This window comes from Molothrus aeneus, chromosome 1 (assembly GCF_037042795.1).
Source record: "Molothrus aeneus isolate 106 chromosome 1, BPBGC_Maene_1.0, whole genome shotgun sequence".
NCBI classification, from domain to species: Eukaryota; Metazoa; Chordata; class Aves; order Passeriformes; family Icteridae; genus Molothrus; species Molothrus aeneus.
Window position 1 is genome coordinate 118,267,971 of NC_089646.1, and position 25,986 is coordinate 118,293,956.

Here is a 25,986-nt window from a genome sequence, read left to right on the forward strand (position 1 = left end):
CAAAGAAAAGCTCCACACCTGGGTCATCATTAGGAAGGCTACAGTTCCCTTAGATGCAACATTTCTGAATGCAGTTTTATACTTTGCCAGATCCAGTCTTCCATTAACCCACTAAAATGTCATTCAGTTTCTTTTTTTCCCCAGAGTATTGAAACAGCTGCCACAAATGAGTGGGTAGAAAATGCTGTCCAGCCAAAAAAAAAGAGGAAGAACCATTTGACACAGCTCAATAGAATGTTAATCAGGTTCTTAAGTTAACTGCTTTCCTAGTAATAGTGAGGAAGATGAAAAAATACTTTCAGACTTTGGTTTCTATTGAAAAATCACATGTACCTCATTTTCAGAGAACTCCTAAGTACAACAAATGGCAGCAGATATTTTCCTTATTTCTCTGAACATGGGAGCTAAAGGGGAAAATTAATTTACATCCATGTGGTGGCATAGTTAAGTGAAGGCAGAGGAAATGAGACTTGTATCCTCTGGAGATAATTCACGTGTCAATTTGTGTCATCCTGTAGAGCCACACAGCTTGGTTCCTCAGCCACAAACACTGGCAGCACATTCACCACCAAGGTCAACTGAGCAGCAAAGGAATATTGGGTGTGCTGACACTGTAGTCTGAGCTCCCATTAAATGTTTAATTTAATCTAACATTACTTCATCATGAAATATATATCTCATAGCCCAGAATGGTTTCTTGAAGGGGAGCCTTTCCTCTGTGTTCCCTGACTTGCAGTGACTTTGACCTACTTTAACAGTGCACTTGTGCTTTTTCTGGGTGTTTGACCATACAGCCTTAAATTAGCAAGTTGACATTGAAATGCTGATTTACACCTGCAGTCAAATGGATAACACATGTTAAAGACTGATTGTCAGCAGCTCCAATACGCTGTGGCTTCATTCTCTGGCATTGTTTCTTCCTTTTATGGGATTTAAGGACAACATTGTGTGGCATTGTTGTTATGGCTATGGACACAGCTGTGGGGGGCTGACACTGGGTATGGTCTTTGTCATTTATCTAAAAGCTGACATCACTTTCAGAAAATGACTGTGAAAATTTGGATGTTTAAGTGTGGCTGTATGTTTTAAGACAGCATTGGGAATAAAAAAGCCCTTTTGCTGGCAGTAAAAAAAAAAAAGGCTACAATTAACATTGAATAACTTGCTCTTCTGACCTTTTCACCTTAAGGAAGATTAATGGTGGTTTAGATCAGAGCATCCCCCCTGATCAGAGTCTGAAAGCTTTGGGGATTCAGACAGACAAAGAAAGTCATTTCACCCCTAGGTCACCAGCACAGACCTATGGTGTCTCACCAGTGGCCACTGGATGATTGCTCAGTAGTTCATGGGCAGGAGTTGGTGGTCATAATCCATTTTCCAATGGCCAAGTTCCTTCCTTGTGAAAGCTGTCACTGTGTGCTTATCCAAGCAGCGAAAAATGTGAATTAACATCAACAGCCTGCATTACATTTGCCTTGCACTGCTAAAATCTCAGAACCTCTGTGTTTCAGGGGATCAGGCTCTCTCCAGGAAGGGTTGAAGCCGGCTGGTGCTGTTCTGTGAGTGGGGGCACCTCTGTGTTCCCTTCTGGATGGCTGCAGCCTCTGGAGCACACAGGTCTCATTCAGGCACAATCACAGTGTCACCACTTGCATTTAGGACGTCCTGGAATGCCATGTCCAACAGCTTTCCTGTAGTCATCTCCCAGGTTTAGTTCTTGGTGTGGTCAAGCTGATGCACTTCACACCTACTGTACTTGTATTTTAAATGGAAGACCTGAGGTTAGGACTCCTCAGTTAGTAAAACTGAGCAGAGAGCTGGCAGGCAGGTTCTGATTGTAAAGTAATTCTTTGTGACTTCTCATGTCAGGAATTATAATGTCACCAACCCTAAAGCCCAATTCAGGGGCCTACCCAGCAGAGATGAGCTAAAAACACCAAGGTGCCCAACAAAGGCAGCAGGGGTTTGGCTGACAGGCACTAAAGGTCTGACTGTGTCCTTCAGCAGGGACATCAGCATGCACACAGCAAGGCAGGCTTTGGGAAAAACTGACAGACATATGAGTACAGTTGTTCACAGCTGAGATGTTGAGCCTGAGTATATAACGTGGTTACACATTGCAGAGAGAAAAAGTTGGAGTGCTAGGATGCAGGAGTCTAGGAGTTGAGAGGATCAGACTTCAGGGGGACATCTAAGACAAGAATATGCATTTAAAAAATATTGTAAAAACTTGAAGGATGAGGAATCTAGACTTGTGTAGTTATTAGGTGCCACGTCCACAGCAAGGCCCACAAAAACTCTTTCCTGTTCTCTATTGAGTTTTTCTCCTGGGGTTAGCTCTGTACAGTATTTTCCTAGTAGTGGACAGAGCAAATGAACAGATTACAGATAAAACTGAAGTAATAAAGGGAAGTGCTTAAGTGTAAAGGCTAACAGGATAAAGGAAAAGGACATGTAAAGATCATGAGTTCTCCGAAAATCAAAGAACTCAGAGGCTGCTGCGTGACTTTAAAAGTACTGACCTCTCTGTAGCTTATAAGCTTGAAAATCCTCTCCTATGTATTTGCAGCATTAATTCCCCTTGTTATCTGAGGTGATCTACTTTAATCAGATTCCTACAAACAAGTCAAGTGCTTACAGCAGAAGATCTTTGACACCCCTACTGGCAGCATCAGTGGAGAGGACAAAGACCAAACCAGCAGGGAGATCAGATCAATCGCCTCATCTCAGCAAAAACTGTTTCAGGATAATTGGCATCAGAGTTCCCCCCCTCCAGGCTCTTACCTGTATGCTCTATGGTCATTTGATGTACTGGTTGAACAAAAGGTACCTCAAAATAATCACATTTCAAAGGCACAGCAATTCTGAAGCCTCCTCTGTCACAGTGCCAACTCCTGTGCTACTTTACTTCTTGACTCAGATAACTTGAGTCTGAATCAAAAAGGGACTCATAAATCTGATCTGCTTTTGAGCTTTTAGTGCAGCTTCTACCTCCTATTTTCTAAGTTGCTAGTTCTATGGTCTCTAGCCCAAATAACGATGGTCCTTGTTTAAAATTTAATCTCATTTTCACACAGAGTTTAAGCCAGAGGAGGCAATGCCATCTGATACCCTCCAAAGACCTTTCATCCCCACTGGAGCACATGTATTGCATGTGGCAAAAGGAGCTTGATGGCTGTGTAAGGACACATGAGATATGTAAGGTGACAGTTCAGCTTGCCTTACTCTTTAGACTTATCCATTGGAGAAATCCTAAGTATTTTGTGCCTGGTTACCCAAGAGTGGATTGTACTGCATATGGTGCAGGACTCAGGATGCAGTTGCAGCAAGAGGGTTACCACTGCCTAAATCCAGGAACCACAGGACAAGCTTTGATTAATGTGCTTGTTTGCCCAAAACTGGTTATCTTTCTAGCCGAAGCCAATAGTCAAAATAATCTTTAAATGTTTTAAAGGAAAAATTTGGGAGTGAAAAAACCCTGTCTAAAAATCATTGTGGCTTATCAGGGGAATAAAGACCTCAGTGATCAATTAGCTTGAAAAATTAATAAATCCAGGACAAATGTAGTTCCAGATTAGCATCTTAATGAGCTATTGTTGTCACAGCCTGGTTTGGACATATCGCTCCTTTGTTGACATTTTTAATGCTTTCTGTGGATTACCAGTACATGACCAGTATATGAAAGCTTGTTAAGCCTCCACGTGCTCAACCTGGCCCTAGCTTTAATACTGGCTTAGTGCAATCCCTGCTGTTGGCACAAGCTCTGTGGGACTGGAACCTTGTGGTGCTGGGCATTGTGTTTCTACCTAATCATCATATGGACCTACTCAAGTGTGTTTTACAAGCTTAGGGCAAATTTGTGAATGCCCAACTATCAATATGTAACTTTTATAAGAGAAGCCAACCAGGGGTGCTTTTTTTTCCCCTTTTCCTGTCTTTCTCTTCTTTTTTTCCAGAATTCTGCATTAACTTTCTGTAACTAGAGGGGGGATGCTTTCAGGATGACTTCCAGGTCTGGCTGGTATTTCCTTTCCCGATTAGCAGAGAAGCCTGTGCACTCATCTTTTCAAACTGTAGAGCTCTTGCATCTCTCTCTCCTGGTTCCCTGTAGAGAATTTAAAGTTCAAAATGTTTTTTGAATGCCTCAATCTTATTCCAATTAAGAAAAAATCTGTTACAGCAGCTTCTAGACAGATGCAAATTCACACATTACTTTTGAAAATTCACCTTTAAGCTGTGCAGTGCTACTTCAATTTTGAAGGAGTTTTGCTGTCTGCTACAAATGTGAGGTGAAGTTACTGACAGTGTATCTGTCTCTCTATTCCTTTCATTCAGAGAAAAACAACAGATTATGTATGAGAAACTCACTGTATAGTTTGCTTTTTTTGGTCGGTTTTCCTTTTCAGTTATTTGCAGTTGTAATTCTGTGGCCCTAAAGCAAAACAAAGTGATTTTCCTTCCACAAAAAAGGCTGCTGGCATTGCATCATGCAGAAGTGGTTTAGAGTAGATGCCTGCAGGATGCATGTGCAGTTTTATCCCATTTTATTTTTAAATGGTTATCTGTGCATCCCTCTGGTTCACAATCCTATTCCAAAAATACCTGGGGTTTATCCTTATCATATTGCCCAGCTAACAGTAAGAAATAGGCTCAAGTGGCTCAGTACAGAGTAGATTTACCTCTTATGCAACAAGGTACAAGATCCAGGGAGAAGCCAGAGACCTGTCTTGGGAAGAGCTTTGTCCTCTGTGGGCCAGGGAATCCCTTGGCAATACCCCTTGCACATGTTGAGAGTATCAGGTTGCTTCCCAGCAACTTCACTGGAAGAAATCTGCACTGAAAAGGGATTCCTTTGTTCACAGAGGCCAGGATAAATAAGGTCTAGAAGTTTCTGATTCTTATCTTAAATAACTCAAAGTTTTAATTACAGTTTTTGTAACCATATTTTGAAAATTGGATTCCTTTCAAGTTTACCAGCTCTGGCATACTTGGTAAACAGGACAAGCATCTACATTTGTTTCTTCAAAATATGTCTTAACAGATTCAGGCTTTGGAACAAGCACCCTTGCCAACTCCCCAGAGGGACATCTCACCAGTTTATTGGATTTTTCTGCCATTTGTATAAGGTTTGCTGAGTCTTCTGCAGTTTTGAAGTTTGGTTTGTTTTTTTTTTCCCTTTCAGCCTCAGCAAGCATTCTTTCTTCTCTGCCTTTCCCTCCTTTCTACCTCCACTCCCAAGAATCAAATAGTTTCCCTGTCCCAGGCCTGCAGATAAGGTTAGATGTGTGTTTTGTCAGACAGCACGTGTCAGTTCTTGTGTCTGGAGTTCTCCTCCTCCTTCTCCACCTCCTCCTCCTCCTTCTCAGTTGTCCCTGTTCACCTTTGGTAACCTTGTTCTGGCTCTAGGAAACGTTTTGATCCTTTACAATCAACACTGAGAGTGGGTGTTTGGCAAACTGCTGTATCACAGCCCACAGGGAGGAATTTGGATTCAAGGTGTTCACTTGGGAGTCTTAGGTCAAAGATTTACCCCAGGGCAAAAACTTCTTAGGGCCTTCTCATGGCTGCAGTGGCACCATGTGAACTAAGTTAATACCTTATTCCTCACTTTAGTAGAGAAGAAGAAATTTGAGCCTGGTCTCCAGACATTTTATAGAGTTTGGGGGACAAAAAAAAAAAAAAAACCAAAAAAGATTCACAGACTCAAAAACTGTTTGGTTTTCTCCTCCCACCACAGAGTGGAGTCTTGCTAGGTGAGTAGGGAGCTGGAAGGAGATACCATGTGAGATTGTCAGATGTGGCTCTGCAGTTCCTGGGTTGGACATTGTGGAGAGTTTCTCCTCCAAGTCTAAAATTACTGCCTACACTTCTTTATCAGGTAGCATGCAGTAAAGCTTTTGCACTACACTTCCTGCAGATATAATTACACTTATTTCATAGCTAATCCCAACATTGGACATTTGCCCAAAATATCTCCCACAGAGATAGAAAAAAGTAGCCCAATATGTGCAGGTCTTCTCTTGAAGCCACATTAAGATTTCATACAAAACCCTGAGCATTCATAGTGCTCAACTGCTCTGCAAGATCTGGACAAAATGAAGGAAACTCCTTTTCATGGACAGGGACACTCCTTTTCCTTCAATCCCAGATGAGACATATTGTATCTGTCCTCCTGAGCCCTATTTTTCTGTCTGAAAGTGATGTGAGTGCCTTTCAGCAGCTCTATGTACAGTGATTTGTCCCCAGAACATCCTGTGCCTTGTAAAGGTGTGTCCAAAGCCTACCTGCCTTGTAATGCAGTGAATGCCAGGGAGACCAGCCAGGTGACCAGCTCTAGAGTCTCACTTCAGTCTCCACATCCCACCAATCCTCAAAGGATGAAGAATCCAATTCTTGTTCTAATGTTAAACCCCATCTATGATTTTAAAATATCTGTAGGTCATGCCTAGAATTTGGGAAACAATGACTTAGGTCCAAAAGTGCCTGTCTTCTCATCGGACTCTGACTATCTGAAGGTGAAATAAAGGGTGGGTTAGATTTGTTATAGCTTTTTTTTTTTTAATGGACTATTCAGTGTTGGTCTTCATTATTTTTTTTTTATCCTTTTGAAAGCTTTTAGAGCCTCCTGCATAACCGCCTCTGCCCCATTCAGTGCTGAATGGACGGTGCGCTGATCTTTTTCTCGGTGGGTAATGGATTTGGGTTGATTGCTTGACACGGGGACAATAGGGGGGTAAACAATTGCCTCGCACCCGTGCAGCTCCCCATCTGTTGAGTGCCTGCGCCTTCAGAGGCAGCCGGGCGGGCACAGATGAATGCGCCAGCCCAGCCTGATGTTAATGACATCAGTCATACAAGCAGAACATGTGGCGCAATAAATCAAAAACTAATTGAACTTTTGGTTGATTATATTGCCGTCCCACTGCCTGCTTCGAGCACGGCACGGTTTCCTGGGACAATGCCCCCAGCCCTGCAAAGGCTTTGCTGCCCCTGGACAGCAGGAGCCTGCCCTGGGAGGTGACAAGTGACAGCAGCTTCTCTTTGCTCGCTGCTCTCTTGAAACAGCGACACCTTCCACTCAACCAAAAGGCTTCCAGGCTCAGGGTGCCTATCTGACCAATATTTATTATTTCCAATAAGAAACGTTCATCAATATGACAGTGACATCCCATGTTCACTGGCACTTTCCATCTGGGACTGTTGGTGGCAGACATCTATAGGAAAAGACAGCACTTGTTTTTGTGCTAATTAGACACACACGTGGTAGTAATGAAGGGTATTCATTAGACTGATATAATTTAATATCATTATTCACACTTGAAAGTGCTCCAACTACATCAGTTGTTGGAGCCTGCAAGCCAAAATTTTCTCTCTTGGGTGTCCATGGCAGCATTGAGTCACCAGAAGTTGAGGGGGCTGATATTTATAGAGGTGGAAAGGAACAATTTCTGATGAGAGTATTAAGAAATTAAAAGCCTTGGCAAGAAGACGCTTTATTGAAGTGCATAAATATGGGATTAGACCCCAGAGCCATCAAGTCAGGAACCCATCCATGACTGAGCCACCTTTCCTCCCCTTGCAACCACAGATGTGCAGGGGACATGGAGATCTATGCACATCTGCCTTTCTTAGGCATCTGCTTTTGAAATTTTACTTTGAAAAACACAGGATTCCGGTATTTGTTTATGAAATGAAAAGGTAAAGCACAAAATGCTTTTCTTAATATACTAGAGTCATCTTCTCATTATGTGTAAGGAGCAAATTCTTATGGTAAATGTGTTAAAGTACACATTTAACCCAACTTATTTCAAATATCTTTGCAGTACTTCTGCGAACATTTGCCAATAGGTTAGAGTTTAATTATTAGCTATTTATTGCAGAGGATTCTCTACACTGGTAAAAGTAAATGTAAAATAAAATGCTCCTATCTGAGTAGAGGCTTAAGCAGGAGCTAAATTAAATCTTTGTGTTAATATTATTCATAGAAAGGCAGATGGGAGCAGAAAATGTTGCAATGAAGAATATGGAATGAGATGAGATCACAGCATCAGTCTGTCCTTTGTAGATCTGGACAATGATCACAGAGCCAGATTGGATTAGTGAAACCTATTTACCAGAAGTTCAGAGCGGTTGCATGAAGCTGAAAGGCAGTCAGTAGGGAGAGGTGGAAAATGCACCAGATTTACAGCTGCAGCGATGAAAATTTAGAAGTTTTCACTGTGATTTCTTCCAAATGTGAGTACATCCAAATCTAACAACGGCTGTGGTGTTGTCTTTTAGAGGGGTGGGATGTTTAGCAGCGGGGAAATATTTGAAGGGAGCAGCTCATCTGCTCTGCTGTGCCGCGCTCTGCCTGCAGCCCAGCCCTTGCTGCTGCTTTCTCGACCTAATCCCTGCAGGTGCTTCAATATTGTGGCTCTGTAAAATCTTTACTCTGGCAAAATTGGGAGCTCTGGAATCGGTGTTGCTGTACCTATGAGGTAACTGCTAAAGTGACAGCTTGCAACTGTGTGGCTTTTCTGTGTAATAGAAAAGGGAATGAAGTTCTGCGAGCAGTTAGAAGTGGGTGAAGTGCATGAATGTTGAATTTAAGTCTGCTGGCTCAATAAGTGGAACATTTCCAAAGCCATGCCCTGGAAATGAATGCATGATTAACATTAATTGCTTCTAATGAAGAGTAAGAACCGGACAAAGCCCAGCCTGCATTTGATTGAACAAATTAGTTTAAACTCAATGGCTGCATATTTCAGCAACAAGAAAGCAGGGAAAAGCAGGGAAAACAAATTGTGGGGCCAGATCAGATCTTTACTTGCAAGCTGCGAGCATGAGCTCTCAGCTGCTTAATTTTGGAATATAAGTGGAAATGACAAAGTGAACCATCACTGTAATTGTATTTGCTGCCCAAAATCTGGGCAGCAAATACGTACAAACATCCTTTTGCAGGCAAATCCACATAAATCATCTGCAAGGATTCCTTCTTCTCTCCCTTCCCCAGCTCTGCAGAAATTGGTGTTTGCAGGGACAGCCTTGCAGCCCCACTGTTTGCATTGCTGCCATTGTATTCCCACCCAAGTGGGTCACTTCTGGCTACTTCTGTGATTCACCCTCCTTTCAATGCCTATTCAAGTAATTGCATGTTTGCTGGTGCTGTGATTTTCCTTTCATGCCTTGCCTTTCTTCAGCCCTGTAAACCTTTTGCCACTCATTCTGGCAGACAACAGGGGATGAGGGACTGTGGATCATATGTATTCTGAAAGTAGGCAAATTTATTACTGTTAGGCACATTTATGTGTTTTTCCTTTTGCACTAGCCTGGGTAGCAGCTATAACAGTACAAGAGCACTTGCTTCTGGTAGAAATCTCTAAAAATCTGTACTCCTTACGCTGTGTGGTAAAATACCTAAAGTGCCAGAGAGACAAGAAGATAATTCCTTGCATCACTAAACTTTTATGCACTTGAGTGTTTTGCTTAGAAGCAATTAGTTTAGTCCTCAGACAGTGAAATTCCAGAAGTAAAGGTGATGGAAGCAGCTTCAAAAACAACTTACAGCGTATTCCTAGGTTTAAAAAAACCCAAACCACCTTCATTATGTTTGTCTGGCTTTCATCCCACACTCAACATGGTTTAAAATATAAAACATGTCCTGCAGGAGAAGACAGTGAGGATCCCTGAGGATATCACACTGTGCAGAGCAGACTGTAATCACACTGACAGCTTAGCACACTCCAGGCAGGCAGACAACTTCCTTGTGACAAGCTCAGTGTGGAAGTGCCCTGCACTGCAATGGGCAGCTCACAGGGACCCTCCCTTTTTCCTGTCCTGTTTCACTACAGCACAGCACAGCACAGGCCAGAATTTCCTCTCCAGTGTGCTCCCCATGCTCAGGACTTACATCCTCAGTGGGGAGTGGAGGGATGGCTGTTAGACACTCACAAGCTGTCTAGGAAGAGTGACTTTGGTCTCAGTGCCAGCTCTGCTTGTACCAGAGCCCTGGAAAGCCCAGGCACTTGTTATTGCTGCCATCTGAGGAGAGGAGTTTGGCTCCAGCAAGGAGCAGCCTTGGATGACCTCCAGCTGCTCCCACAGCTCCAAAACTCTGCACATAGTAATACACAGCAGTAATAAGCACTGCAAGTGAAATGTATGCCAACAACGTAAAGGAAAGCTCACCTGGGGAGTAGGAGTCACCCATCATCCTGTGACAAACCTTCCTGGCTCCTCAAAGCCTTGGGATTATACACACAGCCTGAATAGGAAACCCCCATTCACATGCCTTGCCCCAGGGTCAGCCTTTAGAATTGGAGTTAATTCTCCACATTTGGCAGCTTTCTGCAAGCCTGTTTCTGTCACTGGTGGTTAAATCCTGTGGCTCTGGTAGCCTGAACACAAGGCAGGGTAGATATGATGAGAGGAGGAGCTGGGAGGATCACAGAGTCTTTCTGGCCAGTTTCAAGCCCAACTCAAACAACAACAGTTTAAAGAGCCTTCACTTAGTCCAGTAAAACCATCACCCAAAACCAGCTGCTTCAGTCCAGACAAAAGCTTGGCTTGTGGCCCTGGCACCCTGTGTGTCTATTGGTTAGTGTTCAATGCTTTTGGTGTCTTTGTGGGTCTAAGAAATAAAAAGTGAGACAAAGACTTTAAGGAAATTGTCCCAAGCCAAAGAACAGAACAGGTAATTTTGAGAATTGAAAAAGAAAATATTAGGCTCAGTGCAAATGTTGTGCTTTGGACATCATGCAGTGAAAGTGAAACAATGTCATGTGGGAGCTTGAGCTTATTGATAAAGTCTCTAACTAGATAAAATCATCATCTCCAAGTTGATGTATACACTACTCATTTCTTCCTGAAGTACTGGCAGGTGGGAGGCCAGATCAAAACTGAGAAGGGAGGAGGATTGCTCCTTCTGGAAGCCTGTGGGAGAGGTGCAGAAACTTGGGATGGGCTGTGGTCCTGTGGCCATGGATTTCTGTATTGTGCAGCCAGAGCATGGTCTCTGGGATCTCATCAAAAGGGACTTCCCGATTGTTTCAGCTGGAATCTTCCTTAAACCCTTTCTTCTCCCCCCTCTTCCTACCATGCCCACCGTGAATTCTTACAGAGGACTTTGGGGGGCACATGTCCATCTCCACAACATCCTGACCATGTTCTGTTCTTCTCTTTGCAGCATGTAGTCCTGCCCGAAGACGAGCCAAAGCTTCACAGCACATCCTTGCAAAGAGTGTAAGAAAAATCTCCTTTCCTCTCCCTATTTTATTTTTTTCACATTCTAGTTGGCTATCCATACTCTCAAAAGTGGGTAAATGGGAAGCAGATCTTCCAGGGTAAAGGAGTGCATCCATGTCTGATGCAGGGAGTGGGGTGGGAAACAGAAGGGGGAGTTCCTGTAAAGCTGCAGTTTATTTACAGAAGGGCTTTGAAAAAAAATACCAAAAAACAAACAAACAAAACCAACAAAAACCAACCAAAAAAACCTCAAAAAAGGCCTTGCCATGCAGAGCCAGTCTAAATGAACATAGTGGCTTACCAACACTGGCCATCTGAGGGAATCACAGACTTCATTGTTGTCCACAGAGCCTTCACAGTAAGCCCAGAGACACCTGCAGGAATGAAAAGTAAGCAAATCACACCAAATCATAGCAGTGTTAATCAAGTAGTAATAATAATAATATTCATGTTTGTCCCCTGGTCCCAGCAGTTCTTGCCTGCCTTTGCCTCAGCCTTGGTGCAGAGGGCACAGAGGAACCCCCATATTAAAATAACTGAGCATTTTTCATGCTCTGAGTAAATGTCTTGCAAGTTCAGCTGCTTTCACACATGGGTGTGAGGTTTCTTGTCTTCAGAGACAGTTTTCACTCCTGAAATCCACTTGACACATTCACAACTCCTTGCACAATCCTTTTAGCTGATCTGCAGGAATGACAGTCTCTTCTGCATATCAAAGCACTTCTTACAAGTTTGAGACTCTTCTGCCAAAGCATTTCTTCTCACCACAGACCTGTCTCTTATCTCGAACTTTGCTGAAGTATTTTGCTCCATGACCTTCCCTTTTTCCATGCCCTTTCCTGCTTCCCAGATCCATCCTCATTTTCCAAGAGCCTTTTCTTTGTACTCCTGATTCCCTGATCTCCCCACAGAACTGTAGGTCCTCCTGCTTACCACACTTACCTGTGCACTGGAAAAAACCCTCACATTCACCCCACCCTTTCTTTTGGTTATTAAAGCAGATCACAGGATCCCAGGGCATCACAGGACACCTGAAGTGGTCCCCAGGAAGAGTCAGAAACATGTCTGTCATTTTTTGAGTAAAAACTCTGCATGTGTATATTTTCCCAAATTGTGACAGTCTTGGTTTGGTTGGTCTTGTCCCATAGCTCAGGCTGAGATTTCAAAATTACTCTTCATTCCAAAAGAAAGACGAGTCAGACTGCTGGAGTATTACTCAAAAAAAGCCATTTTGAGATACTCCACTTTCATTTGTTAAACCTTTGGTATATTTTGTTTTCCATGCAATATAAAAAGAGGTAAGTCCAAACCAAAAGTGAACAATTCTGAATTGATGAAATAAAATACTTGGATAATTTACTTTTTTTTTTTTGGACAATATTTCTCATAGAACTATTAATCTGAAAAAATTCAGCTGGTTTACATCAAAATCAAAGGAAGTTCTATGCCTGTTATCTTGTCCCAAATCTCAGAAGACAGTTGTTTCTACTAAATGGAAGCACCTAATATTTAATTTGGATTGGATCAGCTGCTGTGGCAGCACTGTACTCATAAAAGCCTAAGAAAATAAGATAAGAAAGTCCCTGTTTTGTTGGTATATTTTAAGAGGATTGGGGTTTTTTTCCCTTTGGGGCTTTCCTGACCCCAATTAAGGATGTCCTTTGATTGGCTCTTAGTCATGATGCAGGCAGCATCATATTAGCAGTGGGAACACCAAGCCTGAGGAATGGTCTGCAGCTCCAGCCACAAAAACAAGGATGGCTCTCAAACCAAAGTGTTTGGCTGAGCACAGCCAACTCTTAGACATTCCCCTTCCCCAGTGGGATGCAGCTGCTTGCAGCTGGTAAGCAAGCATTGAAGGAAATTGCACGTACTGGAATAGACGTGCCTGTGAGGAAGCCGTGATTGCCAATTTCTGGACCCACAGAAGAGTCGCAGAATGATTGTTTATTTTTCACTTTTACATCTGCACCTGCAGTCAGAGCTGTAGAAATGCCTCAGCTAACATGAAATCTTCTGCTCTGGTGATTGCAGTGGATGCACAACTTTAATCCTCAGCAAGGACAAAAATAGCAACCAACGTGGACATCTGCCAGACCTTTTTTTCACAGCAGAAATACTCAAGCAGTGTAGCATTAGGTGATTTAACATTCAAATTACTGACTGTGGGGGGTAGCTTCCATCACATATAAGAACTCATCCCAAAAGCATGATAATGACTGTGGAAGGGTGACAGAAAGGAGGAAGCACCTTTATTTTTTTCAGCTGAGTGTTTCACCAATATGTATATTTGCAGTTCCTATTGTCCTATTAAGAGTTATTTCCAGTGGTAGTAGATCCTTCCCTTCTCTTCTTCTTCTAGCCCCAAAATCCCCTGGGTAGAACTGTCTGGACACCAGTACCTGTCCACTTTGCAAGAAAGCAGAAAATACCCCTGTGCATGCTAGAGCTGCCACATTAAAAATCAGCTCAGCATTAGGCCATCAAAATAACTTAACTCTACAAATCTGGAATTTTCTCCACTGACAAGCACATTGTTGTTCAGACTCTAACTTTCAAAGTTTTATCCAAAGCCAGGTATTTAATTGTCACCTTTTCTGGACGGTTGTTGGTTGGCAGTGGGATTTTAAGTCCAGGATCAGGATGGTTGGAAGAGCCTCTCTGTGACTGCCCTGTGTCCTCTGTGCCCCTTCCCTCTGAACACAGCTAATTCCAGCAGGGGGTATGGCAGGCCTCAGTCCTCTCATGTGCATGGCACAGTCCAGAAAAAGAGAGTTTGCTAGGCCCTGATTTCAGAGTCAGAGTCCTGAAAACAGACTGGTTCAGCCCAAGGATTTACAGATTCTAAAAACAGTAGGTTTTTAGAGAGCAGTTTGCTAATTCTGCATAGTTTGGCTGACTCTGCCATTTGCACAGATTTAAATTTCCTGGTATGTCTAGAAAAGAAAAGTGACTCCAAGTTGATCCTTCTGCTTTACCCTAGGTACCCTAGAGAAATGTCAGCTCCACTTTAGATCAAAACCAAGCTACAGCAGGTTTAGTTTCCTGACCTAGATAAGTCTTTACATATTACAGTAATGGGTGAGGTAGCCAAAGTCACTGTGAAATCTTGAATTAGGAGATAAGGAACTCCCAAAATGTGCTACAACCAAATGCTGCCAAAAAAATGCTGCTGAAAATATGTTCTAGAGATTGCACTGTTGTCCCCAGCTGTTATGGAAAATGGCACTGTAACTTATTTATACAGGTTCTGCTGCTTAAAGGTGTTTTGGCGTTACTGATATCATATGCAACAAGGAATCTCAAAAACACAGACAATGTGCCTAAATAATTCGTGCTATTAATAAAGATAAAAACCCTCTTATTTTCCCCAAACTGTGCAACACGTAGGCAGAATGTTAAGTTTCAAGTCCATGGTGGTTTACACTGATCAAATAAGCCACTTTCAGGATTAGAGGTGACTGCAGCCAGCATCCTACTTACCAAAAATGCTCTTTCCATGACAATGCAAAATAAGTGACTGCAGCTGTCTCAGGAGCAGAGGGTTGATGACATTTTCTGTCACACACCTGCAAAGACGAAGTGCGACCAAGAGCACTGGACATTTTTCCAGAGATGGTGGGAAAAGCTGAGCTTTGTGGCATTCCTTGAAAGCTAGAAGAGCTCGGTTCACACGAGGCAGACTCCAAGGGCTGTCATTAGAGACCCCTGCCGGCCACAGTCCATCATATTAGTCCTGGGGATGGGAGTCTCCACTGGTGTCCCCGTGGTGCAGGGGGTGATGCCCTGGTGAGCCCTGGTAAGGTTTGTGTGGTCAGGGTGTGTGTGGACACAGGAGCCTGCAGCCTGCAGGAGCTGCTGCAGAGGGATGGGGAGGTGCTGGAGCTGCTCCAGGGGCAGCAGGGAGGGAGGGAGACAGTGCCAACAACTTAAGCAACAACAGGAGGCCTCTCTCAACCAGCATCACCCTCATTCTGAAGCATCGGAGCAATGCTGAGGCTCAGCTCTGTCGGCAGCTCCAAATTTGTGATCAGTGGAGCTGGGAGCCAGCAGCAGCCTCCTTTAGCATGTGCTTGTCTTCAAGGACATCAGTAGTTCCTTTAACTGAACACTGGGTGTGTCTTTAGGTAGTTTTTCAGCACATGGAGCATGATAGGCTGTGTGTCAAAATCTGCAGAAATAGGGGGAAACCCCTATCCAGCTGTGGATAAGGCTTTGGTTGCCTTACCTGCCTTTTCCAGAAGTATTTTTGCCAGTTGTTGCGTGTTACCTTGGTTTTTTAAGATTTTCTAAACCTTCTGATGTTAACATTCTTGTAGTGAACTTTCTCACACACTTTCTGTAAAAAACTCATTGTTTTGCATTCCTTTATGGAAGAAGAAAGAGTTGATAAACTGTTGGTTTAACCAGTGTCATTGGAGAGGTGTCACTGTCACCCTCCAACCCGCTGTCACTTTTAGAAAACTATAAATGTTAGAGTCAGAAAATAAACTTCCCTTTTTTCTTCACCTTGAGAACAGCAGTGTGAGCTTGTGTTCTTTTGTGTCCTAATGTGACAGTTGGGCAGTTTCTGCTCCTTATCCTACTAGTCAGTAGGATTTAGGTAATGTAGGAGGCTCTACCAGACTCCTGAGGGTACATGGAGACAAAAGAATTAAAAGTGGTTAGGTTGGGATTTTTCTTCTTTCCTGTTTTGAAAAACATGTGTTTGCATATGTTGTTAAGTCTGTGTAAAAAATCATATACACAGAACATTGCAGATTATTGGCAAATTGAATTAAAACATAATTAGAGGAAATGGACAATTTAGTGTGAGGGGACATGCTTGAATAGGTTCTTGCTTTTATCCTGAGTGTGTGTTAGAAGGCAGAGCAATAGACAGAATTAAGGCTATTTCTATGTCAATACTGAGCTGGCCAGCTTTTGGGCTCAGTCTTGAGGCAAAATAACTATATTTATATCAAAAACACGTAGACAGCAGCTGCCAGTCATCAGCTAGATGCAACTAACTGCTTTTCTCATGGGCTTCCAACATAAGTTAGTCTAATAGGAAATAGTCTGAATAGTTGCCACATGTCTTGTTTCCTGGCTGGTTTGGATCTTCACCCTCATTAAGTGGCTCTCTGTATGACAGCAGCAAGTCTTTAGGGAAGACTAAAAAAAACAACAAAGTATGAAACACTCTGTCCCTGCTGTTGGAACTTTGATCTTCTTGAGAAAACTCTTTCCAGACCATCCTGGAGAGCAGTCCTGACCAATCCACTTTTTTGAGGTGTATCCCTGTTTTTCCAAACTCACATTAGCTCTGGCATCCCCAGCTGCCTGTGGCAGGACAGTGAGTGCCATGGCTTAGTCATAACTGGTTAGAAAAGAACTTGATTTTGTTCCTGCTTGTTTTCAGGGACTGTGGGAGATGGAGGGAGTGGAGGGGGATACGCAAAGTTGCAGCTGTCAGTGAGTTTTGTCTGTGTGAGCCAATGTTTGTGAAAATTAATCTCTAGGAGCAAAATTCCCCTCTGCCTCATAGTCTCTGTAGTTTTTAATCAGGTACAATATGTAAGTAAGTTCAAAAGACAGGAGAGACCATAAGGAAACAACATTTGTAGTTCGCATGGCATAAGTTTGACTGGTTGCCCAAGATGTGATGCAATAATAAATCTGGGCTCTATCAGAGGCAAATCCTATTCAGTACAGCATGGAGAAGAGCACATTTCAGCCTCCTGAGGAGAGTACAGAAAGGTACAACTAAGTAGCTGGGTCCCAGAAAGACCCAGCAGGATTTTCCCATACTTCTGTACACAGCACAGAAGCTGGAGCCAAACAAAATCCCACAGTCCCCACCTGACAAAATTCCCTTTGGATGACAGCAAAGCAGCAAGAAGAACAAGCAGCCTTTCAGTTCCCCCATGACCTCAAGAGAGCACCTGTTAGGAAAATTAATCCACAAACACCAGAGGTTTATGGCCAAAAAGGAGACAGAAGAGTCCTTTCTGGCTTTATTCAAATAAAGGGAGAGGCCATGGGGCATTCCCCTGAGATCTCTCCAATTTATGGAGGACACAGCCTCCCTTTTTATCCTAATTTCCCAGCCCTGTTTCCCTTCTCTCTTTCCCCATTGGCTGAGGTACTTGAGAGGTACAGACTCCCTAATACACCTCATATCAGAGATTTCCTTCTACTGTATAACCCTCCCTTTTAATTTTTAATTCATATGGAATTTAGGGGGTTTTCTTCCCCGTTATTTCTTTCATCTCTCAATGTCTAATTTCATTTATCAACAAACCTAAAGTTCATTCATAAAAAACAAATATCTTTTTCCATCCATGAATCAGTGGAATCCTTCTCATTGTTTCTTTTATCTCCCAGTGCTAGTTTTATCTACCAGCCCAGCTCGTTTGTAAAGCCAAATCTGCCATTCCTGTCTCACCTGATCCCCGGGGCCGGGTGTGACAGGGTGTTTGCCTGTCCCCTGCAGGTGGTGGCCCTCTCGGAGCGCCGGCCCCAGCAGGGTGACCATCTCCTGCGCGTGCTGTACGAGGAGGAGGCGCGGGGCAGCCCCGGGCAGCGCAGAGCCGGCCCCAGCAAAGGCACTGCCCAGCACCCTGGTGAGTCCACAACTGATGTATGGCACTAAACAGTTTATCTAGTTGTTGTTTTGCACTTGGTGATTGGAGGTTTGCACTTAGTCGTCTTTATAGTGCACTGAATAGTTTATGTTACATCACATGGTTTGTTATTCCCCTCTCCCATTGCATGGTTTTTCCCTCACTGCCCGTTGTCATCTTATTACAGGGGTTCCATACTGTTATCTCCTTATTGCAAAAGTTTCACACCTTCTTGGTGTTTTCTCATGGGCATCTCCTCCAAGCACTGACTCTTTCTTCTTCACAAAGCAGCCAACTGACTCCAGTTCCCTACTCACCCAGCCACCCCACTCTTTTATAGCACTCTTCTTCTCATTGGCTACAGCTGTGGCCTGTTAAAGTCAGGCCTGTTCCTAATCTTTGATAATTGGCCCAGCTGCAACTCCTTAGGGGTAAGATTACTTTCTACACTATCTTCATTTTCTTATATTCTATCCCACTACAACCCCAGTACCCCTGGTGGTGGTGGTGGTCTCTCCCCTGGTCAGTCCCTCCCCTCGCCCCTCCTGACTTGTATCCCACTGGATGTGGTCCTCTTCCTCCACCCCCCACTCCCTGGGTATAAAAGTCCCCCACAAGAAGGGGATTGTCTCCTTCCCACCTTGGAAATAAACGTGGGACGTTGGTCCCCACGTGGAGAAGAGCCCTTCTGGTCTTTTGCCTTTGTCCATGTAAGATTGTGTGGGCTGGGGTTCATAGCTAGCCAGACTGGACCTGAACAGCCCATCCAGACATGGACTCTTGAGGCTGGCCAGAACCAGAACCAAAGCCCTTCGTTCCTCCCTGGCTCCAGAATGTTTTTGGATATCGCAGTCTGCCACACGTGCAGAGAAGCAGGCTCTTTATTGTGTACCTGGAGGATAATTCTGTGCTGATGTGAAAAATGCCAATCACTCATTTTTAAAATTTTAAAAGTTTTATAGTAATAAAATGGTTATAAAGATAGGAATATAATTAGAGTAATAAACATTTGGACAATTAGGATTTAGAACAACACAAGACAATAAAAAAAAAGAGTTACGGACAGTCCGGGTACCTCTTTCTGGGCAAAATAAGCCCGAAAAAGGACACACATTAACAGAGGATTAACCCTTAAAAGCAATAGCCTGTTGCATATGCATACACCTCATACATGATGCATAAATTCCATTCAAACAAAGGATTCTGTCTGGTCAGTGTCAACTTCTTCCTATTAATCCTAATGGCATCCTCATGACTGAGCAAGGTGGGAAGAAGTTTGTTTCTTCTGATAATGGAGCAATAAATTAATTTTCTCTGAAAGATTTAGGTGTCCTGTGGCTGCTATCTCAACGTGAGTTCTCTCTTTAAAAAAAAAGTATCTTGCATAGCATAGTTTCTATTTTAACATTATGTTATAACCTAAAAGTATATTTAACACACTACTTAAGAAAATTAATACAGCATAACTTTCTAACATAACACATATAATATTCATTTTAATATTTGCAAAAAGCCAATCATAAAATACACATTTTTCACACTTAAAATATCCAGTAGAATTAATGAGATAATGACCATGGCATTGCTCAATTTATTCAGAGTCATAAACTCACTTTATTCAGAGTCGTAACACTCCTTGACAATGTTTTAGAGATGATAAATTTTAAATTACTGAGTTTGCCTGAGTCATCTTATTATAGAAGATCCCTGTTCAGTTGCTTAGGATCAGCTAGAAGGTAATCACCAGGGATGGATTTTCAGATGCTGGACGTTAGCCACAGACCTGATTTTTTGGCAACCAAAGCTTGTTCAGCATATTTGTGAGAAACCGTGAAGGAAAAATAGAGCTTGCCAATACAAAACCAAGGAGATGAGTAAACACAAACAGAGTGGCCGTTCAGCTCCTCCAACACTGGTGTGTTATGTTTGGAAAACTGAAGCTGGAGCAGGGCTGTGCAGTTTCATATGGGATGGCCTTCTAACCAAAACCACATCTTTTGCTCTCCTATGAAAAATCACCCAGATGCAGTCAAGTTGTAGTTCTTTGAAGACCTCCCACAAGGCATGTTTTTCCAAGATAAATTGGACATTTGGGTGTTAAAATGTGCTAAATCTCTAAAGTAGGTCCACAAAGGTGCATGTTCCTCACATCCCTGGTCTGCAACCACACTGCACATAAGCCATTAAGAAACAAACCAGACAAGAGTGGGGCCTGGGAAACTGGAAAGGAAGAAACTGAGCCTGGGACCATAGGAAAGGACCTCAAAAAGATCTCAGGACCAGAGCCAAGTGGATGAAAAAGAACAGGAGCTTCAGGACTAGAGCAGGGACAGGAGAAGGAGTGGCTGGGACTGGCTCAGGGCAAAGGGTGGCAGAGAGCCAGAGAGGCAGAAAGGAGGGACTGCTGGTCTCTGCTGTTAGGGGAGATGAGAGTAAAGGATGACACATAGGTGCAAGCAAGAGAAAAGGTGTAGGAATCTAAAACAAGAGCAGAAAAGGAGGAAACAGATCTCATAAAGGGAGAAAGGGAAATGAGTAGGCAAAACTTAGAAATTAAGCTTAAATTAGAACCACCAACAAACAAACAAAAGAACAGAGATGAGGCCATTAGCATGTTTATTGCTACCATCAGAAATCCTGCACAAACATCAAAGCAGAAGGACAGTCCATTCCAGCATTCTGGAAGTGGAATTCACATTGCATCCACCCACCACTGCCCTGAGGGCAGCAGCAGCTACAAACCTTATGAAGCCAGGAGGACTTTCCTTTGCTTACATATTTTGCTAAAAGTTTGCAAGAGTATTTTCTGTATCTAATAAGAGGGACGGGCTGAAGGGAAGAATCAGACAAAATAAGAGAAAACAAAACCAAATAAAAAGAAAAACCATGGGCACGAGCTGAAGCACTGCTGATCCACTTGCTGGATACTGTCAGTACCTAATATGCACGATGAGAGGAGGTAATTGCATTAACTTTGACATGAGGGGATACAGTAAGGTACCTAATGGAATTAGTGGAGGGGGGTGGAGCAGGAAGAAGGAAGTTGGTTAGGATATTTATCACAGTCAAATATTGCCCCCAGAAGGAGGAGACAGCTCCAGTTGCTAAGTCATGCTGGAGACAGCACTGTAAGCAGCACCCTGGCTATTTCCAAATTTGCTGTTGTTATTTATATTCCATTGGTCAAAGCAGTAGAGAGGTCCATGTTCCCCCAGCCAAATAGGAAGATTTGGTCACATGAAAAAATCTGTCATCCCTCACTCATATATTTCCTTGGCACAGTGGGCAGGAATGTCAGTGAGCATTTATCCATGGATAAGCTATCGGATGAGCAATTACTTGAAACTGAAGGGTAACCTTCAGAGCTGAGGACAGCAGAGAGAGAGATGTCACTCAGCCACAGGCAGAAAGGTGGAAATCCCTCCCTGTCACAGGGTTGACATAGCACACATCTCTGCCCAGGTTAAAATAACTCCCCAGAGCAATACAGAAAGGAGAGAATGATCTCCTAGGCAGGACAAAGCTGCAGTGGGGGCTGAGGAGCAGCATTTGGGCTCTTTGCTTGTAGAAATATGTGAATGTTTACAGGGGGGGAAAGGTTCCCACTTAGCTTGGTCTGCTAAGGGCAGCTTGTCATCTCACTTGAAAAGTCCAGGAGCAAGCTGAGATACTTTCCAGAATGACTTAAGCAGCTCCACAATCACTTAGAGATGACATCACAATAGATGATCACTCTGCTCTTTTGGCTATAATCAAATCTGGTGGGACTGTAACCTGTGTCTGGGCTCTGTCCATATCTGGGTTTCACTGCACAGAAGGAGGTTTTTCATAGAAGCTGTGCCAATGGAATAATTGCACCTAATATCATGTTTCTTATGCTTTACAGTAGGAATTCCTGAACAAGAGTCATCCAAGTCCTATAATCACCTGTTGGATGGAAAATCTTTGGTAAGCAAACAGAGCAAGACCAAGTACCAATGCATCTTAAAACCTTGTACCCTTCAGCATGTCCCACAGTAACAGCATGTCAGTCTGCTGCAGAGCTGCAGATTCCACAGCCCTTGTTAAAGCTTGAAACATGATTTATGCTAGAGGATCCCTTAGCTGGGAGCAGAGACTGGCACAGGACAGAGAACTGCCCCTCAGTGACCAGGAAGAGTGGTGGGATGGAAACAGGCAGGCTCCTGCTCTGGATGCTCAGCCACCTGCAAGAGCTGGGAGAAATTAGCCTCTTGTCTCTCAGGGAATTGCACAAATTGGGGAAAAAAATAATTTCTCAAGTGGAACAAGCATCAAATAATTTGTTTTCTCCAGAATGCCATCCTGACACAATAATCTCCAAAGTCAGAAACATAGAGTTGATGGGAAAATTATCATACAAACCCCCAAAATGTGTTCTCTAATAGACAGAAAAAATATTATGGTTTAAAATGACTCACCTTTACTAAAATGTTCTCCCTCCCTTCTTTGTCTTACAGTGCCCCCCTAATTTTCATAGTCTCTACATTTAATAATACATTTTTCTTCAAAGAAAAAGATATTTGTAATATTTTCTGGCCAACACTAGACCATGCTGTTGAAACTTTATGGTTTCAGAGGCTTTTTTGGATGGCTGAAGCATGCTTGCTAGCTGATAACTGGGCTACGCTTAAGAAAAATGACAGTACAATACTTAAAGATGGTTAAAACTAATGTTATTCAGTGTAATGAATGCAATTGAACCTACTAATAATTAACTTAATTAAATTTCAAAGGATGCTTGAAAAACTGATTTCAAACATCTCTAAGTCTTAGGATACTTGAAAAACACATTTAAATGTACCCAGTCTCAGATTAATCCTAGCAGTAGTAGCCCTAGAAAGCTTAAGACCAGTTATGGTAGTGACAATAATATGAACATTTTTTTTCAGGGTTACCAGTAAACTCAATCAGTATGCTTATCGCCTGAAATAATGAAATCACCTCACAATTTTTGACTTTTTTTTCTATTTCTGAACAACTCACACTTAAACTTACTGTCTTGGAGGATATGCTGTTCTCAGAGACCTGTTTATGGGAAAACGTGACTCAGCTCTGGAGGGCAATTTATGATCAAGTCAGACAAGGAGGAAGTGGATGATTCAGCACTTTTGGGGCCATGGCAGAACTGGAGCATAACCAGGGTGCCCCCACACCACAGAGCAGCTCACAACAAAACTGGGAAACTCCTCTGAATGCTGAAGGAGCTGTGATGGCTGAGACATCTGCTTCCCAGGCAGCCCTGGAGGTGGGGAGCAGCAAGAGGCAGGCTGCTCACTCTGCACAAAACCTCACTGCCTCACGAGGCTAAACACAAAAACTAGGGAATAAAAAGCTCTGAAGTGCCCCTTCTTGGATGGGAGGTGTAACTGTGGCTCACTCAAGTCCTGTGCTGAGCTCAGTGAGAATATTCACGTGAGCAACTGGCGATTGTGTGGGTGAGAGTTGGGCCGTCAAATCCTTAACCTGCTTTCTCTTGTTAAGAGACTTACAGCATTTATTGATTTTCTTAAAACAGCCTCTTTCCTCAGATGAACTGCTGTCCCCACTCATCAGTGGCATTTCCTAATGATGTGCTCTATCCTCCCCCAGATTCCTCCATCTCCAGTTGCCCATATCACGGTGAAAGCTGTGGCTGTCACGGGCTCGCCCACATGCGACCGCACTTCTACAGAAGAGTAAGTGCCTTCTGTTGGGAAAATTAATCCACAAACACCAGAGATTTATGGCCAAAAAGGAGACAGAAGAGTCATTTTACTTTATTCTAATAAAGGGAGAGGCCATGGGGCATTCCCCTGGGATCTCTCCAATTTTTGGAGGACACAGCCTCCCTTTTTATCCCAATTTCTCAGCCACATTTCCCTTCTCTCTTTCCCCATTGGCTGAGGTATTGAGAGGTACAGACGCCTGATACCAAAGATTTCTTTCTAATGTATAACTCTCTTTTTTAATTTTTAATTTATATGGAATTTAGGGGGTTTTTCTTCCCCATTGCTTCTTTCATCTTTCAAGGCCTAAGTTTGTTTATCAGCAAACCTAAAGTTCATTTGTAACAGCAAATATATTTTTCCATTCATCAATCAGTGGAATCCTTCTCATCATTTCTTTTATCTCCCAGCGCTAGTTTTATCTACCAGCAAACCCACAGCTTGTGTGTAAAGACAAATCTGCCATTCCTCTCACTTCCCACCCTCCAGACATGCCTCTTGCTTCCCAAAGGCAGGGACAGATTGCTAAAAGTTATGCAGATTTTATTATCAGCCATGGCCATTTATACAGCTATCTCAGTGCCCATTACAGCTCTACTTTATCACTGGGAAAAAAATCATCATAATTCAAAATAAAAGTATTTTCCCCCTAAGAAGTCTGTAATATTTACACTAAAATGTGATTAGAAAATGTAATTAATTGAAGAAAAAAAATTTATGTCATAAAGTCTAATTAAGGAACAGCTTGATCATAGTACAAAGGCACTCATCACCAGGCAGTTAACCCAGACATGGATCTGAGTGGGATTTGAGATGCCACCATTGTCACCTGAGGGACGGTAACTAGTTCATTGTCACAGTGTCCTCGCACTCCATTCACAAAGATGGCAGTTCTAATGGAGCTCATCACTGCCATGTGGTCCCTGGGGCTTTGGTGGAAGGGCCCAGCTCTCTCCTTGGGCAATCTCTCCACTCCTTTTTGGGTGGCAACTGCTAGAGAGGATGCACTTGGAGTGGTCCCACTGGTAGCCTGTCCCCTTGTGTCAGCGTCCCCTCTGACAGTGAGGGAACAAGGGCACCAAGCTGAGTGTGGCAGCTGCAGCATCCCAGCCCCCCGACTGACAGAGCCCCTGCTCATTCCAGACCTGCTGGTCCTAGGGATGGGCACACCTTTGCAGCCAGGCAAGGGTATTGTCATTATAGTGCAAGAGTTCTATTGTCATTACATTGCAAGGGTTCCATAGTGCTAGAGTTCCATACCTCCCTGACATTTCTTGTAGGCAGCTCCTCCAGGCACTGACTCTTGCTTGTCCTCACAGCAGCCAACTGACTCCAGAGCCCTCAACCACCCAATCCACTCCTTTATAACACTCTCCTGATTGGCTACAGCCGTGGCCTGTTAAAATCAGGCCTACTCCTAATCTTTAGTAGTTAACCCAGCTGCAACTCTTTAGGGGATAAGATTACTTTCTATATTACCTTTATTTACCTATATTCTACTCCCCTACACACAGGCCCACCTTTTCAGCCAGGAGCCCTTGGTTTTAAGGGGCTAGTTGCCATAAGCAGGGAGGAAGGGCCAGGGAGAAGCACTCTGCACACACTTTGTGTTTTATTTGTTAGCCACAGGCAGCACTGGAGGAAGACAACAGAGTATGACCTGTCCCTGCCACCAGGAGCAGAAGCTTCCCTGCCACTGACAGGAGGCAACCTGTGTGGGACACCCAGCCTCCTGAGGAAGATGTGGATGAAGCACAAGAAGAAGTCAGAGTACCTGGGGGCAACAAACAGTGCCTTTGAGGCGGACTGATAAGGCTCAGCATCCCTTGGAAAGGCAGAAGGTCCTTTAGCAGGACAAGGTGCTTTAGGATCAATGAGGGAACAGACACAGAACAGCTCATCCAGGAAAATTATATCCTTTTTTATTACTTGATGCCATTGCCTCAGAACAGTGGGAGAAAGGCTAACAAAGGTAAAAATGGTGAATATGATGCAACTTAATGGCCTTTCCTTGTTGCATTACACTAAAATCCCAGTTATGCTGCTAAATTTACCTCTTGACTCAATGCTGAGACTACTGCTGACCCACTCACCTGTGGGTCACCATTTCCCATGTCCTGTCTGAATGAGCTTGGACTTGCAACAAGAGAAGCCTACGAAGAGGTTTGTGCATTCCTGCAAGGCAGCAGACTGATTACAGAGTGCCATTAAATCCCAGGATCTGCTCGTGCACCACTGCCTGTCGTCCTTCCCCTCTCATATCATGAGATAAAAACCTCATCTTGCGATATGCTTGGCTGAATGACACATGCTAAATATCTCTTTTCCTTCAGTTTTGATGTTTCAACGCAGGAGTAAAAGATGCAAAAATTCTAAAACAATGGGCCAGAACTGAGCAAGTTTGCAAACATATGTACCAAACTTTGCTA

The 25,986-nt window shown here is 43.3% G+C and overlaps 1 protein-coding gene across 1 annotated transcript; it reads left to right on the forward strand.

The window, feature by feature from the left end:
- Window positions 1-8,171: 8,171 nt before the first annotated feature.
- On the forward strand, window positions 8,172-25,367 carry VXN (vexin). The gene is made up of 6 exons (XM_066547031.1): window positions 8,172-8,235; window positions 11,168-11,223; window positions 17,702-17,831; window positions 21,721-21,779; window positions 23,442-23,527; window positions 25,181-25,367. The coding sequence occupies exons 1-6, from the start codon at window positions 8,172-8,174 to the stop codon at window positions 25,365-25,367; spliced, it is 582 nt and encodes a 193-aa protein (XP_066403128.1).
- Window positions 25,368-25,986: the final 619 nt, after the last annotated feature.

Coding starts and splice junctions, on each gene's coding strand:
- VXN (XM_066547031.1), top strand. CDS start 8,172: ATGCACCAGATTTACAGCTGCAGCGATGAAAATTTAGAAGTTTTCACT. Junction 17,832..21,720: donor AGGCACTGCCCAGCACCCTG/GTGAGTCCACAA, acceptor GCTTTACAGTAG/GAATTCCTGAACAAGAGTCA. Junction 23,528..25,180: donor GACCGCACTTCTACAGAAGA/GTAAGTGCCTTC, acceptor TTTATTTGTTAG/CCACAGGCAGCACTGGAGGA.